Source organism: Poromitra crassiceps (genome assembly GCF_964638095.1).
Source record: "Poromitra crassiceps genome assembly, chromosome: 18".
NCBI classification, from domain to species: Eukaryota; Metazoa; Chordata; class Actinopteri; order Beryciformes; family Melamphaidae; genus Poromitra; species Poromitra crassiceps.
Window position 1 is genome coordinate 18,745,851 of NC_139636.1, and position 16,181 is coordinate 18,762,031.

General features: G+C 43.9%; 1 protein-coding gene across 2 annotated transcripts; it reads right to left on the reverse strand.

Moving 5' to 3' along the window:
• Nucleotides 1-8,709, reverse strand: LOC310793180 (uncharacterized protein). 2 transcript variants are annotated; one of them, XM_083654940.1, is made up of 7 exons: nucleotides 8,152-8,709; nucleotides 7,442-7,522; nucleotides 6,799-6,983; nucleotides 6,162-6,280; nucleotides 5,538-5,763; nucleotides 3,840-4,019; nucleotides 1-781 (listed from the first exon to the last, which is right to left on the reverse strand). In XM_083654940.1, exons 1-7 carry the CDS (start codon nucleotides 8,240-8,242, stop codon nucleotides 428-430), a joined length of 1,236 nt encoding a protein of 411 aa, XP_083511066.1. In that variant the 5' UTR covers nucleotides 8,243-8,709; the 3' UTR covers nucleotides 1-427. The 2 variants fall into 2 exon arrangements, with proteins under 2 accessions (XP_083511066.1, XP_083511065.1); XM_083654939.1 differs by having other exon boundaries at nucleotides 5,538-5,766.
• Nucleotides 8,710-16,181: the final 7,472 nt, after the last annotated feature.

Sequence of the window (16,181 nt, forward strand, 5' to 3'; positions counted from 1 at the left end):
CGTTGTCCGTAGGTGTGGGCAGGTAGAAAAATAAAGACTGTCACGAGCAGCAGCCGAGGATGCTGGGCCAATCGTCTGACGACGAATATAACTCTGGGACAGACGGCCGATATTTCGCGGTTTCCGCTGTGTAGAGCGGACGCCCCGCCCCTTCCGTCATTGTTTATAGTCCGATGACGTCTCATATGCAGCTATTTATTATTGTTGTTAGCCAAAATGTCATCTGGACCTATAATCGATCAGCTCCAACTCCATTCTCGCATCAATTGGACTGTAACCAATAACCGCGGCGCACACACAAGGGGAAGTCAACGCGGACATCCACTATACAGCGGAAACCCTGAACTATCAGCCGTCTGTCCCAGAGTCATATTAGTCGTCAGACTGATAGACTCTGGCTGCCAAGATTGATGTTGGGCTAAGGCAGTCAGGTCCATGCCAGTTTGCGTGAGATGGCCTGCTTGAAGCACTCGGGGTCCACGTTGCTCCCGGGCCGCAGCGCTCGCTCCAGGCTCACCAGCACGTTCTGGTGGCTCTCCTGGATGTTCAGCGGGTACCTGGCCCTCAGCAGCTCATAGGCAGCAAGCAGCCTCATGTTCTGCCTCACCATCAGGTACTGGATGATGCAGGTGGGGGCCAGGGAGAAGCCGTCGCGGCAGTGCACCAGCACGCGCTTCCTCTTGCCGGCGGAGGCGTCGATGCACTCGTTGATATCCTCGAAGCAGCGCTGCTTGAGGGCGGGCCCGTCGCCCAGCGCATCCGGCACGTCGCCGATGTCCACCTTTAGGCGGGAAATAGCAAATTAGAGTCCGCACACTAGATGCTGCGCCCACCGTTTGTTTAGCCTGGTAAACCAGCCGGTCACGTGAACTCACATTCTGTTCCATTCTGCCTTTCCGCCTGGCCTGCAGCCCTGGGAGGATGTTTCCAGTAGGGCTGCTGCTATCGATTATTTTAATAATTGAGTATTCTACTGATTAATTCAACGATTAATCGTGTATTACTACTAAGAACTACTTTTGTGTTATTAAAGCGCAATAGCAATTATATAAGGGAAAATAAGACATCTCTCTTAAAATGAACAACTACATTGGTTTCCTTTTTAGAAAAATCATTAATTTTATTTCTTAAATACAACAGCATACAATAATCAAGTGGCATGGTTTGTTAGGCTGTGGGACCCCAAGAAAGTGACACGTCTCCCCCAGATACGCCTCTGTAGCCACGCTCGTCCAAATGTCAATAGTGAGTGCCATACTGTCAGTCTTCTTAAGCTTGTTCTTCAACTTGCCTTTGATGTCTTCATACTTTTTCTCAGTCATGTTCATGAAGTAAGTTTTTGATGGAAGCGTAAACCTGGGATTGAAACTGGAAATCATCTTCTGGAAGCCTTCATCCTCCACCATGGACAGTGGGAGCATGTCTGTGACAGTCATGTTCAGAATTCTGTATGTGAACGCAGCTGCTTCCTCAGTTGAACATGATGGAGCCGTCCACATGAAGCTGTCCATACAATGCTGTGATTTACTGAAAAAGAAATTAAATTATTATTATTGATACTTATTACTAGGCCTCAATCATACTGTATTAGTTCATATGGTTCATATACAACTGGATAATGTATACAACCTAGATCTGACCTGCTGACTATTCTCACTGCAATCAACCTAAAATGAATATACCTACTGTATTGGATGGGGCATTTTAGACTCCAATTGCTATTACACCACCACCTATTATTTTGCTTTCTGGGCTATTTCTCAATGTGTGTGTGTGTGTGTGTGTGTGTGTGTGTGTGTGTGTGTGTGTGTGTGTGTGTGTGTGCATGAGAGAGAACGGATTATACTGTGCACTTTACTGGTCGTTTGTGCACTTTAATTGCTACCTTGTCACTTTATCGGTCACAGCGTGTCTGTGCACTTTACTGATCGCTGTGCACTTTAATGCTACCTTGCGCACATTATCGGTCACTGTGTGTCGTAACCAAGGTTCCTGACGTTCACTTAGCCTCTTATTCTGTGACTGATCAACTACATGTATGTAACATGTAAACATGTCACCTGTATTGTTCTTCTTGTCTGTGTCTTTATCTGTATGCCTTTATCTGCTGCAACTCAATTTGCCCTTTGGGACACTAATAAACTTGAACTTGTGAACTTGAACTTATACCGGGTCATGTAACGTTATTGGAAATAACCATTGTAACCATGCTGAGCCTGCTAATGGCGCAACACTAACGCTAGCCGCTAGTGCTAACGTCAGGTGAGGTTGCGCTTTGTATCTCTCCTCACAAAAAGCCACATCAAAAAAACGCTGAATGCAAATAGCCGTCATATTGATCAACTAGCCATCATTACAACTAGCTTTAATCTCAATTAGCAATCATATTGATTTATGTTGACGTTACCTTGTCTCAGCTCCGCTCTGTTTACTGGATGTCTTCTGGTGCTGCAGCATTGACGACGGGCAAAACAATAATGGCTGCCTCCGTGGCTCTCCGGATGGAGCAGTAACGTCAACGTTCGTTGGGTTTAAACAGCCATATGTGCAGTTATTGCAGAAATAGACTCAATAACAACAATTAAACAAGAACAAGAGTATGCAACAGCAGAGGTTCTCGGCGGAAAAGATGTTTACGTTCTTCTGGGTGGATTTGGATTTGAATGGATCCGCTGAAAGGACTGACTACTTCTACCCACTGAAGTTACTGTGCACAGCGCGGAGTCCAGAAGGATCCATAGATCTAAACAGAATCTGAGTTCACGGTAGGGCTGTCAAAATTGTCCCAAATTATATTCGAATATTCCTTCTAAACAATATATTAGTTTGAATATTCTAATACTTTTTTCTTTTTTGTGTGTGTCCATACAATGGCAAACCAATACTACTAACTACTTGGTATATTTATTTCAACATAAGAATTTCTTTTTTTATTTCAACACAAATGTAGTACTAGTACAGTAGTAGCCTACACTTTTGTAATATTTTTAAATAACCAGGCAAATGATGTATGTTTTTTTTATGTTGCCCTCTTGGCCTGTTTTTTTACCTGGTTAAATGTAAAATGTAAAAATAAATAAATAATCATAATAATCATAAAATTTAAAACACATGTTTCATATTCAAATATTCTTTATATATTCGAATATAGAATATTCTTTGACAGCCCTAGTTCACGAATCCGGATGGTTTTAAGCAGGCTACCGTTGTTGGTATACGGCAAAAAGTGTGACGTTTCGGGCAAAGCACTTCCTCAACATGAAACAGAGTGCAGAGACACACCATCCAATACCTTTTCCCAGGGGTCACCTGACAAGGGTCACCTGACAAATCATGTGATACACCATAGTCAAAGGATGCATAATGGTACTGTAAGTTAGAATAGGAAAATACACTCGATACACAGTCAGGTTATTTACAAATAGAGTGCACTACATTTTTTTCTACACAATAGTCAAACAAGTAAAAGACCTGCAGTGCCAAGAAAAAACATGATCAAAACAACGGATATCACAAGACTAGAGAATCAGGTGTTAACTGTCATGATGAAATGCAATATCAAAAAGAAAAAGTTAGAAAGATGTACAAGCTGACTCAGGCTCACTGAAATGTCATCCACAGTGCACACAAAGTACATTTCAGTGAGCATCAGTCAGCTTGTATACAGGAGCGTGACCTCATTGACCTTGCATTCATTTTTGCCCAACTTTCCAGAGCTACTATGAGGAACAGCATGGATTGTGCTGAAAAAGAACTCTACCAATCAACATCATCATTGTGAAGTAGCAAATAGGGCTAGGCTTTAATGAAAAAATACCCCAGCAATGGACAAAAGGTACCTTGAGGCGGGACCAGCTGTGGCGTGCTCTGCGGGAGCAGGTGCAGGGGATGAGGCTGAGACTGGGGCCTGGCTCGCCCGCGCGCCCGCTCATGTCGATGATGCTGTCGATGTCGTTGCGGCACAGCGTGCGCCCACTGTACGCCGCGTTTAGGTTGCCCACGTAGATGTAGTCCGTCACCTACAGACACACACAGTTATTCAACAAGGCTGGAGGTTGTTTTACTTAAAGTCAATTTGCCAAAGTAACTTTGGCAAAATGCAAGACCATATCAGGTACAGTAATAGACCAGTCCCTCCAGCATTTCGTTTTTTTGTGTGTGTGTGATCAAAATTCTTTCTCAAAAATTGGAATGCAATTTGCTAAGTTTTTTGTGTGTGGTAAAATTTTGGGAACTGGCAAAAAGAATTGCATGTTGAGGAACCTGTTTTGAAGTTTTTGCGGAGAAATCACGGGATTATTGACAAATTGCAAGCCCCTGCAAATATTGTGGAGATTGGTTGAATTTGTATTGCAACAAAATCACAATTTCCTTGAGGGACTGAGCGAGCAATGCAAGAATGGAATTCACTCCCAAATCATATTGCACAACATAATACTTTGTTTTTAAATAAAGCTTAAAGATCATTACTTAAAGCATCTACCGGAACTTTCATTTTGTGTTGATTTTAGTGGACCCTGTGGACAAAACACAGTCTACTCCAGCTGTGAGCAGTGGGTCGGCCGAGCCGCGGCAAGCCCGCCATTGTTTTCTCTGAGTCAGTGTGCCTCCCCCGCCATTTTAATACTGCACAAGGTTAACGTTATTACTTCATTCGCCAGCTGGAACAAAAATTACAACCAGTTTCACACAGATGTGAACACAGGCATTTAGAAAAACTATATAGAAATTGCTGATCTCCTCGCTAATGGTCAGTGTTACATCAGTATTACGTTTTGACTGTTTCATAACCAGTTAAAAGTTCCTCGCAGCTGCTTTAAAAAGGAATTTTGGCAATGAATAAGTATTCCTTGGTGGTGGGAATAGCGCGACCCTCACACGTGCTACGTCCTGCCGGTGAAGCTCTCCGCTGTCGGGTGAAAAGAAGTGGCTGACAACTGCACATGTATCGGAGGAAGCATGTGTGTGTGTCTACTGTCTACAGCTCTCCACAGATCAGCAGAGGTTAGGACAGCGACCGGGGAATTGGCCAATTACAATCGGGGAGAAAATGGGGGGAAAATCAGAAAAAAAAATCTTTGATGTGTAAAGTCCAAAACACATCAGCAGTGTATGTCCCAATTTCCCCCCGGGGATCATTAAAGTCTTTCTGATTCTGATTCTGAAAAAAGCTGCCCCCATTATTTTCTATGTACAACGAGCCCACACCGAGATCGAGAGCTGAGCCAGAAGGCAAAGCTCTCCATCTACCAGTCGATCTTCATTCCTACCCTCGCCTCATCTATGGTCATGAAGGATGATCGCAGATGCAAGTGGCTGAGATGGGTTTTCTCTCGCCTTGGCCACACTGCAGCGACGTTTGTCACGTGTAGATTCTGGCTGTCATCCCGGAGGTCCCGGGCAGAAGATCCGCGCTGTACAGGAAGCCTCAAAAAAAGGTACGGCTGTCCCAGAGTCTATTTACGTGCCGAAATAAACTCTGGGTTCTCAGATTGATACACAAGCTAATGGGGATCTTGATAAAGAAACAAACAAACCTTGGAGATGACGGGTTCGGAGTACTGGAAGTGTTCGGGGGCAGTGGGGGTTTTGGGCTCGGGGGTGTCGGGGCCCCTGCTGCCCGCCCCGGCCGGACCCGTGGCAGCCCGCCGGCTGTAGTTGCGCAGCTTCTTGGAGCCGGAGCGAGAGGGTGGGTTGGAGTCAGACTCGGAGCTGCTGTTCCAGGTCGGAGAGAAGAGGGAGAAGCGGCTGGACGACTGTCTCCTGCTGAGGAGGGTTGGCAAAAGTATCGATAAGTATCAATACTAAAAATTTTACAATACTCATTTGCAACAGTATGGATACCAGCACTGCTTTCTCTTAATGAAAAATCAAACATACTACAGTTTTTTTCCCTCCCCATCATTGATGGGTATCTGTTGCTTCAACAAGCTCAAAGTAGGCTGATGACTAGAGCAGGGCTACTGTGATGTGTATGTTTTTAATTTGTTTTATCGGGCCTAGATGATGGGGAAGCATGTCTGTCCAGCCATCCGTCTTCGTTGATTTTTATGCCTCGATGCGTTGACGCCACCCCCCCCCCCCCCCACCATGGTATCGAGTATCGTTTTTTTCCTGAGTATCGTATCAAAGTAGAAATTCCTGTATCGTGACATTCCTACCTAGTGAGGAGGTCCACGGGGCTGGACAGGCCCGAGGAGGACGAGGAGGCGCAGAACAGAGACGCCCGCTCCAGAGAGCCTGTGCTGCTGGCTGCTCCCCCACTGTGGGCCTGCTCCATCTGCAACACACACACACTGACATCAGGTGACCGTGTTCTCCAACACAACTTAGGGCTGACCTCTCTCACCTGTGTAACAAGAATCTCCCCCAAATGTCTGCCCAACCATGACGCAGTCTGTTTTCTATGTATTGTATTTGTTTGTTGTTAGTTTGTTTTGTATAAGTCTGTTTTGTGTGTCTTTGACTATGCAGATAATTACAACAGTTATGAGAAAATGCCAACTCTGCCTTGGCGCCATGTTAAATTGCATAGCAATGTGCACTAGTCCAGAACAAAGGACCATCTTCCTGTATTTACTTTCTTGCTCCCGCCTCAGACACATCTGACCCATGAGCGGAGTGAACGTTCTCAGCTGGTTCATAGTGATGCATTTTGGTTTGCTTGGATTTTTCTCTGTGTGAAAAGAAACCGATCCAAGAGGAAAACGTTGACAAACTCATCAACTGATTTGGACCAGAGCACACAAACTCTAGGTGTGAACAGCACCATGAGCAGGACAGCTGCTGTGGACCTACCTGGGCTTTCAGGTTGTTCTTCCATTCCTGTGTCTCCAGAGCCCTGAAGCGCCCGGCGCTGTCAGAAGACACAGACAGGCAAAGGGGCCGGTGGGCCCGGGGGGGCAGCTGGGGCGTGAGGGCCATGGGGATGGGACGGCCGTCCGCATGCTCGCTCCTACTCATCATCAGGTTAGGACAGGAGCCTGGGGCACAGAGGAACAGGTTAGGACAGGAGCCTGGGGCACAGAGGAACAGGTTAGGACAGGAGCCTGGGGCACAGAGGAACAGATTAGGACAGGACAGAAATTATTGTTTCTCGCGATTCACCACCATTCATATTTTTTCAGATGCTGGTTTGTATAGGGCCTGACTGGAAGAGGAGGGACTTTGGATCTCTATGAATCAATACAGGTGATAACAGTTGAAACCTCAATTATATACAGTATTTGGTATTTGCCTGTTCTCAAACTTTGTCCCTGCTGGCCACCATACCTTCTGACTGTGAGTCAGTCATATCAAAGCTTCAAACTGCTCTCTTGCAAAATGAAATCTGTCGCATTTGATGATGAATTCCAAAATATATGCATTGTATTGTACTTAGAGTGGTTGTCAATCTGAGGGTTGCAGGAATTATTTTTTTTTACGCCTTTTTTTAACCTACCAGCACATTCTGAGTGAGTGATGGACTGAATCTGCAGTGTGTTGTGGCCTTTGGAAACGTTGTGGAGATTCCTCGCAATACCTGAGAAAGAAGTCGTGGAAGAATGAGACAAATCTAGATTTTAGTTTCTCCTGAGGTTATTATTTTCAGTTTGTAACACATGCAACTGTAAATAAAAGGCCCTTTTCACAGCAGCCATTTTGATGTCTCAAAGCAGGCCAGGGAAAACAGGTGTAACCAATTGACATTATAGTTCCACTCTATTTGGGTATTCCAGTGCCAGGCCCCTCATTAATGTTGTTTGTTACACCTGTGTTTTTTATGCCTTAACACACATAGCTGCTGCAAAAGGACCTACAATAAGACTGTATACTCAGAATCAGAATAATCTTTATTGCCAAGTACACATACTTTTGTTTGGCATTTTGGTGCATAACAACAAACGTCGTGAATATTAGTCAAATGCAATTACTGCAAATCAAGAAAGTTCAATATAAAATCAGATTTACAATCGGAGAACAATAATAAAATATGAGAATATGAGTAAAATATGAACCATGGCGTGAACAAATTGCTCACGGTATGTACGTTAGCTATACTATGTGTAATGTGAAAGACATGAACGTTAGTCCATACAAATGTGGTTAAAAATGTAACGCATGGAGTCAGATCGTGAGAGACAATAAACAGCTGTAATAGTAAGAGATTACCGATCCTGCCATTCTGCTTGCAGAAGACTTTTTTCTCCAGCAGCTTGTGTGCGTTATTCACGTCTTTGCTCCACTTGTCCGCCGGTTCCATGTTCCGCCTCCTGCACACACAGGCAGCTCATCATCCCTCACAAGCCGAGCAACACACAACTCCCCCGGCCACACATCTCAGCTCGCCCCGCAGCGTGGACTAGAGGAGGCAGAAGCAGCCAGCTTGGCTCGCTCAGCTCCTAGCAGCAGCCATAGGTAACTGTGCAAGATCCATGTTGTGCTACTGGAGGCTTGGCTTAACGACGTAGCGTTATAAGACCAGAACAAGCTGCACCATACAAGCCACACAATAGTATATTACATTATCAAGCTATTGCGCGTTAGGTGGCCACCTGAGTCTCTTGAGTTGAAGTCCAGTTAGCCCGGCTAGCTACCAGCTGTTAGCTGCTGTAGCATCCTCCTATGTGGCTAGGGGATGGTAACTAGCAGCCATAAGCGCTGTTTAACAACAGCTACAACATCTTCAGTTTGTCAACAGGCAAACAACACAGACTCCCTGCCTGACGAGCATCGATAATCTAATAGCGTTAACACATTATTATATAACCTAAAACTCAGCCAGGTGCGGCTAACGTTAGCTAGCTTGGTCAGAACCGCACGTCCCTCAGTGAGATACATCTAATTGCAGCGCCGCAGAGCCAGCTGGCTACGCCTCTTGACACGGTCTGGCTACGCCTCTTGACACGGTCTGGCTACGCCTCTTGACACGGCCTGGTATACACATCACCCTTCAAAATAAAATACTCGTTATTTTTCTCTTGATTTAAAGAATTACAAGAACAATTATGCTTTCTATCTTCCACACTGAGCGTAGTTAGGCTTGTTTTCAACTCACCCAACACATTTTGTTTTTCATACTGTATATTTTATGGATTTGGAAAATGTTTCTAAATCATTTTTAAAGGTTGTAGACAGAGTAGAGTTTTGCTATACAGTATTTACATTTCTGTATAAAATATTTGGTCAAAATAATTACATTCTTCATTAAAAATTTAAAAATTTTACCTTCAATGAATATTCAAAATTTGACAGTTTCAAGTATAAATGGTGGTAGTGCATCAATGCTATATTTAATCCATAAATAAAAATAAATAATATAAAAATAAATAAATAAATACATACATAAATACAAAATAAATGAATAAATAAAAATAAATAAATAATAGGCTACAAAAAATAAAAAATAAAAATACATAGCTAAAAAAAAAATCAATAAAGTCTCTGCCTTTATACACTGTTCTCAAACTTTTTCATGTCAAGGTCCCCTAAACTAAAACAAATTAGACCACATGGACCCTCATTCGATCATATTTGATCAGGGTCCCCCATCTGATATTAGATGTTTTATTAGGAGATAGTGTGTGGCACCCATGGCCAACATTCTGTCATTGTCAACACAAAAACAGCCCTATATTGCAGCAGACAGACAGACAGACAGACAGACAGACAGACAGACAGACGGGGATCACAGACAAAGCTGTCTGTAGCAGGGCTGAGCAAGTGGACCTGGCTGAAATATCAGTTCTGGAATGAAGGTGAGTAACGTTATTTCGGTATGTTTTATGTTTGTCATTTTTATGTTGTCCTCTCCATGTGGCCATGCTTGCAAACTTATATCAGCTATAACAGATGTGTATGTTACATTAATGTGCTTTCAACAGGTAGACAGACAGTCAATATCCTACTTTCTGTCTGTCTGCTCGACTGTCTCACTGTCTGCCTGTCTACCTGACTGACTGTTGTCAGACTGACTGCCTGTCTACCTGTCTGTCTGTCTGCCTGACTGTCTCACTGTCTGCCTGTCTACCTGACTGTCAGTGTCTGAACTGACTGTGTGTTTCACTGTCTGTCTACCTGACTGACTGATGTCTGTCTGTCACTGACTGACTGACTGTCTGTCTGTCAGACTGTCTACCTGACTGACTGACTGACCGACCGTCTGTCTGTCTAATTGTCTGCCTGACTGTCTCACTGTCTGCCTGTCTATCAGACTGACTGCCTGTCTACCTGACTGTCTGTCTACCTGACTGACCGTCTGTCTGTCTGTCTCACTGTCTGCCTGACTCTCTCACTGTCTGCCTGTCTACCTGACTGACTGTCTCACTGTCTGCCTGACTGTCTGCCTGTCCCACTGTCTGTCAGTGTCTGAACTGACTGTGTGTTTCACTGTCTGCCTGTCTACCTGACTGACTGATGTCTGTCTGCCACTGACTGACTGACTGACTGACTGACTGACTGTCACACTGGATGTTATGTAATTTAGTGTATAGCTTTGTTGCTTTGAATTTGACATTAGGCCAGGCATGACAATCAAGGCCTCTTTTAGGGCTGTGACGTCTGTTCCGCCTGTGTCGTTGGTGTAGAGGGCGTACAACAGGTGTAGAGGGCGTCCGGGAGGCAGGGCCGAAGGGTGGAGCAACCCTGGACGATGGCCCGGACACCAACGACACAGGCGGAACCTTTCAGGAGGCCGGCCCGGACACTGGTGACGAAGACCATGACAGTGGCTGGGCGGTGCAGAAAGCTGGCGACTAAGGATGGGCAAAAACAAAAGGGGTCAGACGTCACAGCCCTAAAAGAGGCCTTGATTGTCATGCCTGGCCTAATGTCAAATTCAAAGCAACAAAGCTATACACTAAATTACATAACATCCAGTGTGACAGTCAGTCAGTCAGTCAGTCAGTGGCAGACAGACATCAGTCAGTCAGGTAGACAGGCAGACAGTGAAACACACAGTCAGTTCAGACACTGACAGACAGTGGGACAGGCAGACAGTCAGGCAGACAGTGAGACAGTCAGTCAGGTAGACAGGCAGACAGTGAGAGAGTCAGGCAGACAGTGAGACAGACAGACGGTCAGTCAGGTAGACAGACAGTCAGGTAGACAGGCAGTCAGTCTGATAGACAGGCAGACAGTGAGACAGTCAGTCAGGTAGACAGGCAGACAGTGAGAGAGTCAGGCAGACAGTGAGACAGACAGACGGTCAGTCAGGTAGACAGACAGTCAGGTAGACAGGCAGTCAGTCTGATAGACAGGCAGACAGTGAGACAGTCAGGCAGACAATTAGACAGACAGACGGTCGGTCAGTCAGTCAGTCAGGTAGACAGTCTGACAGACAGTCAGTCAGTCAGTGACAGACAGACATCAGTCAGTCAGGTAGACAGACAGTGAAACACACAGGCAGTTCAGACACTGACAGTCAGGTAGACAGGCAGACAGTGAGACAGTCAGTCAGGCAGACAGACAGACAGGTAGACAGGCAGTCAGTCTGACAACAGTCAGTCAGGTAGACAGGCAGACAGTGAGACAGTCGAGCAGACAGACAGAAAGTCGGAAAGTAGGATATTGACTGTCTGTCTACCTGTTGAAAGCACATTAATGTAACATACACATATGTTATAGCTGATATAAGTTTGCAAGCATGGCCACATGGAGAGGACAACATAAAAATGACAAACATAAAACATACCGAAATAACGTTACTCACCTTCATTCCAGAACTGATATTTCAGCCAGGTCCACTTGCTCAGCCCTGCTACAGACAGCTTTGTCTGTGATCCCCGTCTGTCTGTGTCTGTCTGTCTGTCTGTCTGTCTGTCTGCTGCAATATAGGGCTGTTTTTGTGTTGACAATGACAGAATGTTGGCCATGGGTGCCACACACTATCTCCTAATAAAACATCTAATATCAGATGGGGGACCCTGATCAAATATGATCGAATGAGGGTCCATGTGGTCTAATTTGTTTTAGTTTAGGGGACCTTGACATGAAAAAGTTTGAGAACAGTGTATAAAGGCAGAGACCTTATTGATTTTTTTTTTAGCTATGTATTTTTTTATTTTTTTTTGTAGCCTATTATTTATTTATTTTTATTTATTCATTTATTTTGTATTTATGTATGTATTTATTTATTTATTTTTATATTATTTATTTTTATTTATGGATTAAATATAGCATTGATGCACTACCACCATTTATACTTGAAACTGTCAAATTTTGAATATTCATTGAAGGTAAAAATTTTTAATTTTTAATGAACAATGTAATTATTTTGACCAAATATTTTATACAGAAATGTAAATACTGTATAGCAAAACTCTACTCTGTCTACAACCTTTAAAAATGATTTAGAAACATTTTCCAAATCCATAAAATATACAGTATGAAAAACAAAATGTGTTGGGTGAGTTGAAAACGAGCCTAACTACGCTCAGTGTGGAAGATAGAAAGCATAATTGTTCTTGTAATTCTTTAAATCAAGAGAAAAATAACGAGTATTTTATTTTGAAGGGTGATGTGTATACCAGGCCATGTCAAGAGGCGTAGCCAGACCGTGTCAAGAGGCGTAGCCAGCTGGCTCTGCGGCGCTGCAATTAGATGATGTTGCCCTCAGTCTGCGCGAGCGCGACCCCCAGCTGACTGACTGGAATGTGTTTTTAGGAGACGCTTGATTTCTTTCAGGGCGTTTGCCAGACGGGGGGAGTTAAGTCCGTTTCCCTGTGCATTCAACTCAAAGCGCCTTCCAATTGGTAGAATTATTTAAAGAACAATTTTATGATTCATTATTATTATTAGTAGTAGTAGTAGTAAGCATTGTGCACAACCAGATTCTTACTGTGCAAATTTACAGCAGTTCTCTGGCTCCACCAGCCTACCAGTGAGCATAATCATCACGCAAGTGGGCAATTATCTGTTTGTTTCAATTTTGGTCCACTATGACATCATCAGTGATTTCATCAGTGACATCATTATTGACCAAAATCATCTTATGACATCACTGATGATGTCATAGGCACTGATGATGTTATAGGCATTGTGACATCATCAGTGACAGTGATGTCATCAGGGGATTGTGTGCTGCACATGCCAATAGAGCAGGTGAGGCCACACAGCAGCCGAGCTGTGGGCGAGCCTAGGGTTTCGGCCCCGAATAATAATAATAATAAATATAGCCGCAAGCGGCGATGCGGGGTCCAAGCTTCCGGTGACTTGGGGGGTATATGTCAGATAGTGCACATTTATTCAGACTTGGTATGTGCACAAGTAAACAAAGTTTGGTTGAGATCCGGTGACCTGACGGTTTCCAAGCAGTACTAGTAGTAGTAGTAGTAGCAGTAGTAGTAATAGTAGTAGTAGTAGTGTTGGTAGTAGTGGGAGTGGTAGCAATAGTAGCAGCAGAAGTACTAAGAATAGTAGTAGTAGTAGTAGCAGCAGCGGCAGTAGTAGTGGTGGTTGGCTGTTATAGCGCCACCATCTCGTGGATTGGTGTAATTTTTTCCTCTGAGTAGTGGGTGATGTCTTGAAACTATGTAGAAAGGTGGGTGTTGTGGGGCGTATGGTTTCTGAGATCCACACACTTTTAGGGCAGGAAAAGAACAAAAGCAAATACACACAAGTTTAGACATTTATCATTTCAAAACGGTTTCACGTATCCAAAATCCTTTAATAACTTTAGGTCGGGGTAGTCCATAGATAACCCAGAAAACGTTTCGTGTGATTTGGCCAAACAGTCTAGGAGGAGCTCGCAAAAGTAGGTTTTTGATAAAATTCAAAATGGCGGAAAATCTACCACACAGAAATGGGCGGGCCTAGTGGGTTAGATACATGATGCTCCAGGGAAACCAGTAGATGTGGAATTTTGATTCTACAGCTCGCAGTTCAGAAGTTATGGACCGACCAACGTGAAATTGGCTGTTATAGCGCCACCATCTGGTGGATTGGTGTAATTTTTTTACTCTGAGTAGTGGGTGATGTCGTGAACCTGTGTGGAAAGTTTGGGTGATGGGGGGTGTATGGTTTCTGAGATCCACACACTTTTAGGGCAGGAAAAGAACAAAAGCAAATACACACAACTTTAGACATTTATTATTTCAAAACGGTTTCACGTATCCAAAATCCTTTAATAACTTTAGGTCGGGGTAGTCCATAGATAACCCAGAAAAAGTTTTGTGTGATTTGGCCAAACAGTCTAGGAGGAGCTTGCAAAAGTAGGTTTTTGATAAAATTCAAAATGGCGGAAAATCTAGGCACACGCAAATGGGCGTGGTCTATATTCTATATTGATCCAAGGAATCCAGGATAAGTGAAATTTTGAGTATAGGACACACGGTTCAGAAGATATGGACCATAAGGCGAAATGGTCTGTTATAGCGCCACCATCTGGTGGATTGGTGTTTTTTTTTTTCTCCGAGTAGGGGGTGACCTCTTGAACCTATGTGGAAAGTTTAGGTGATGTGGAGGGTATGGTTTCTGAGATCCACACACTTTTAGGGCAGAAAAAGAAGAAAAACAAATAGACAATATAACCGCAAGCGGCGATGCGGGGTCCAAGCTTCCGGTGACTTGGGGGGTGTATGTCAGATAATATAGACACTGAATTGCACATTTAGTCAGAGTTGGTATGTGCACAAGTGCACAAAGTTTGGTTGAGATTTGGTGACCTGACCGGGTTCAAGCAGTAGTAGCAGTAGTAATAGTAGTGTTAGTGTATATGTGTGTAAGTGTGTATATGTCTGTGTGTATATATGTGTGTGTATATGTGTGAGTATATGTGTGTGTGTGTGTGTGTGTGTGTGTATGTGTATGTGTGTGTGTGTGTGTGTGTGTGTGTGTGTGTGGCGCGTGTGTGTGTGTGTGTATAGGTGTATATGTGTGTGCATGTGTGTGTGTGTGTGTGTGTGTGTGTGTGTGTGTGTGTGTGTGCACGATGTTATGTAGAGGAAGGATGACATCATGGATGACATCATAGATGACATCATAGATGACATCATCAGTGATGTCACAAGACTGTCATCGGTGATGACATAGTGTCAAAGTTTAAACATTTATCATTTCAAGACGGTTTCACGTATCCAAATTCTTTGTAAGTCTTTAGATCAGGGAAGTCCAGAGATGACACAGAAAAAGTTTGGGCTCATTCGGGCAAATGGCCTAGGACGAGTTTGTTTATCAAAAGTTTAAACATTTATCATTTCAAGACGGTTTCACGTATCCAAATTATTTGTAAGTTTTTTAATCAGGGAAGTCCAGAGATGACACACAAAAAGTTTGGGCTCATTCGGGCAAATGGCCTAGGACGAGTTCGTTTTTTTTTTTTTTGAGAAAGTCCAAGATGGCGGAAAATCTAGCAGACTTAAATGGGCGTGGTCTATATGAATAGATGCGTATTGATCCAGGGAATACAGCAGATGTGGAATTTTGATTCTACGCCTCACGGTTCAGCAGTTATGGGTAAATACGCAAAAGGGTCTGTTATAGCGCCACCATCTGGCCAATATGGCTAATTTTTTGTCTCTGAGTAGTGGGGCACATTTCCAACCTATGTGCAAGGTCTGGCTACTGTAGCCCTTACAGTTTTTGACGTGCATGCTGTTTTAGGGCGGAATAATAATAATAATAATAAATATAGCCGCAAGCGGCGATGCGGGGTCCAAGCTTCCGGTGACTTGGGGGGTGTATGTCAGATAATATAGACACTGAATTGCACATTTAGTCAGAGTTGGTATGTGCACAAGTGCACAAAGTTTGGTTGAGATCTGGTGACCTGACGGGGTTCAAGCAGTAGTAATAGTAGTGTTAGTGTATATGTGTGTAAGTGTGTATATGTGTGTGTGTATATATGTTTGTGTATATGTGTGATGTGTGTGTGTGTGCGCGCGCGCGCGCGCGCGCGTGTGTGCGCGTGTGTCTGCGCGCGCACGTGTGTGTATAGGTGTATATGTGTGTGCGTGTGTGTGTGTGTGTGTGTGTGCGCGTGTGTGTGTGTGTGTGTGTGTGTGTGTGTGTGCGTGCGTGTGTGTGTGTGTATATGTACTGACACCTGTGTGTGGAGTGAGGCACTCTGGGATATGAAGTGCAGCAGTGGCAGCCATTTTATGATGTCGCAAGCACATATATATATATTTACAGTATATGTGTGTGTGTGTATAGGTGTATATGTGTGTGCATGTGTGTGTGTGCGTGTGTGTGTGTGTGTTTGT

Coding starts and splice junctions, on each gene's coding strand:
- LOC310793180 (XM_083654939.1), bottom strand. CDS start 8,242: ATGGAACCGGCGGACAAGTGGAGCAAAGACGTGAATAACGCACACAAG. Junction 6,281..6,798: donor AGAACAACCTGAAAGCCCAG/GTAGGTCCACAG, acceptor TGTGTGTTGCAG/ATGGAGCAGGCCCACAGTGG. Junction 4,020..5,537: donor CCGAACCCGTCATCTCCAAG/GTTTGTTTGTTT, acceptor GTGTGTCTGTAG/GTGACGGACTACATCTACGT.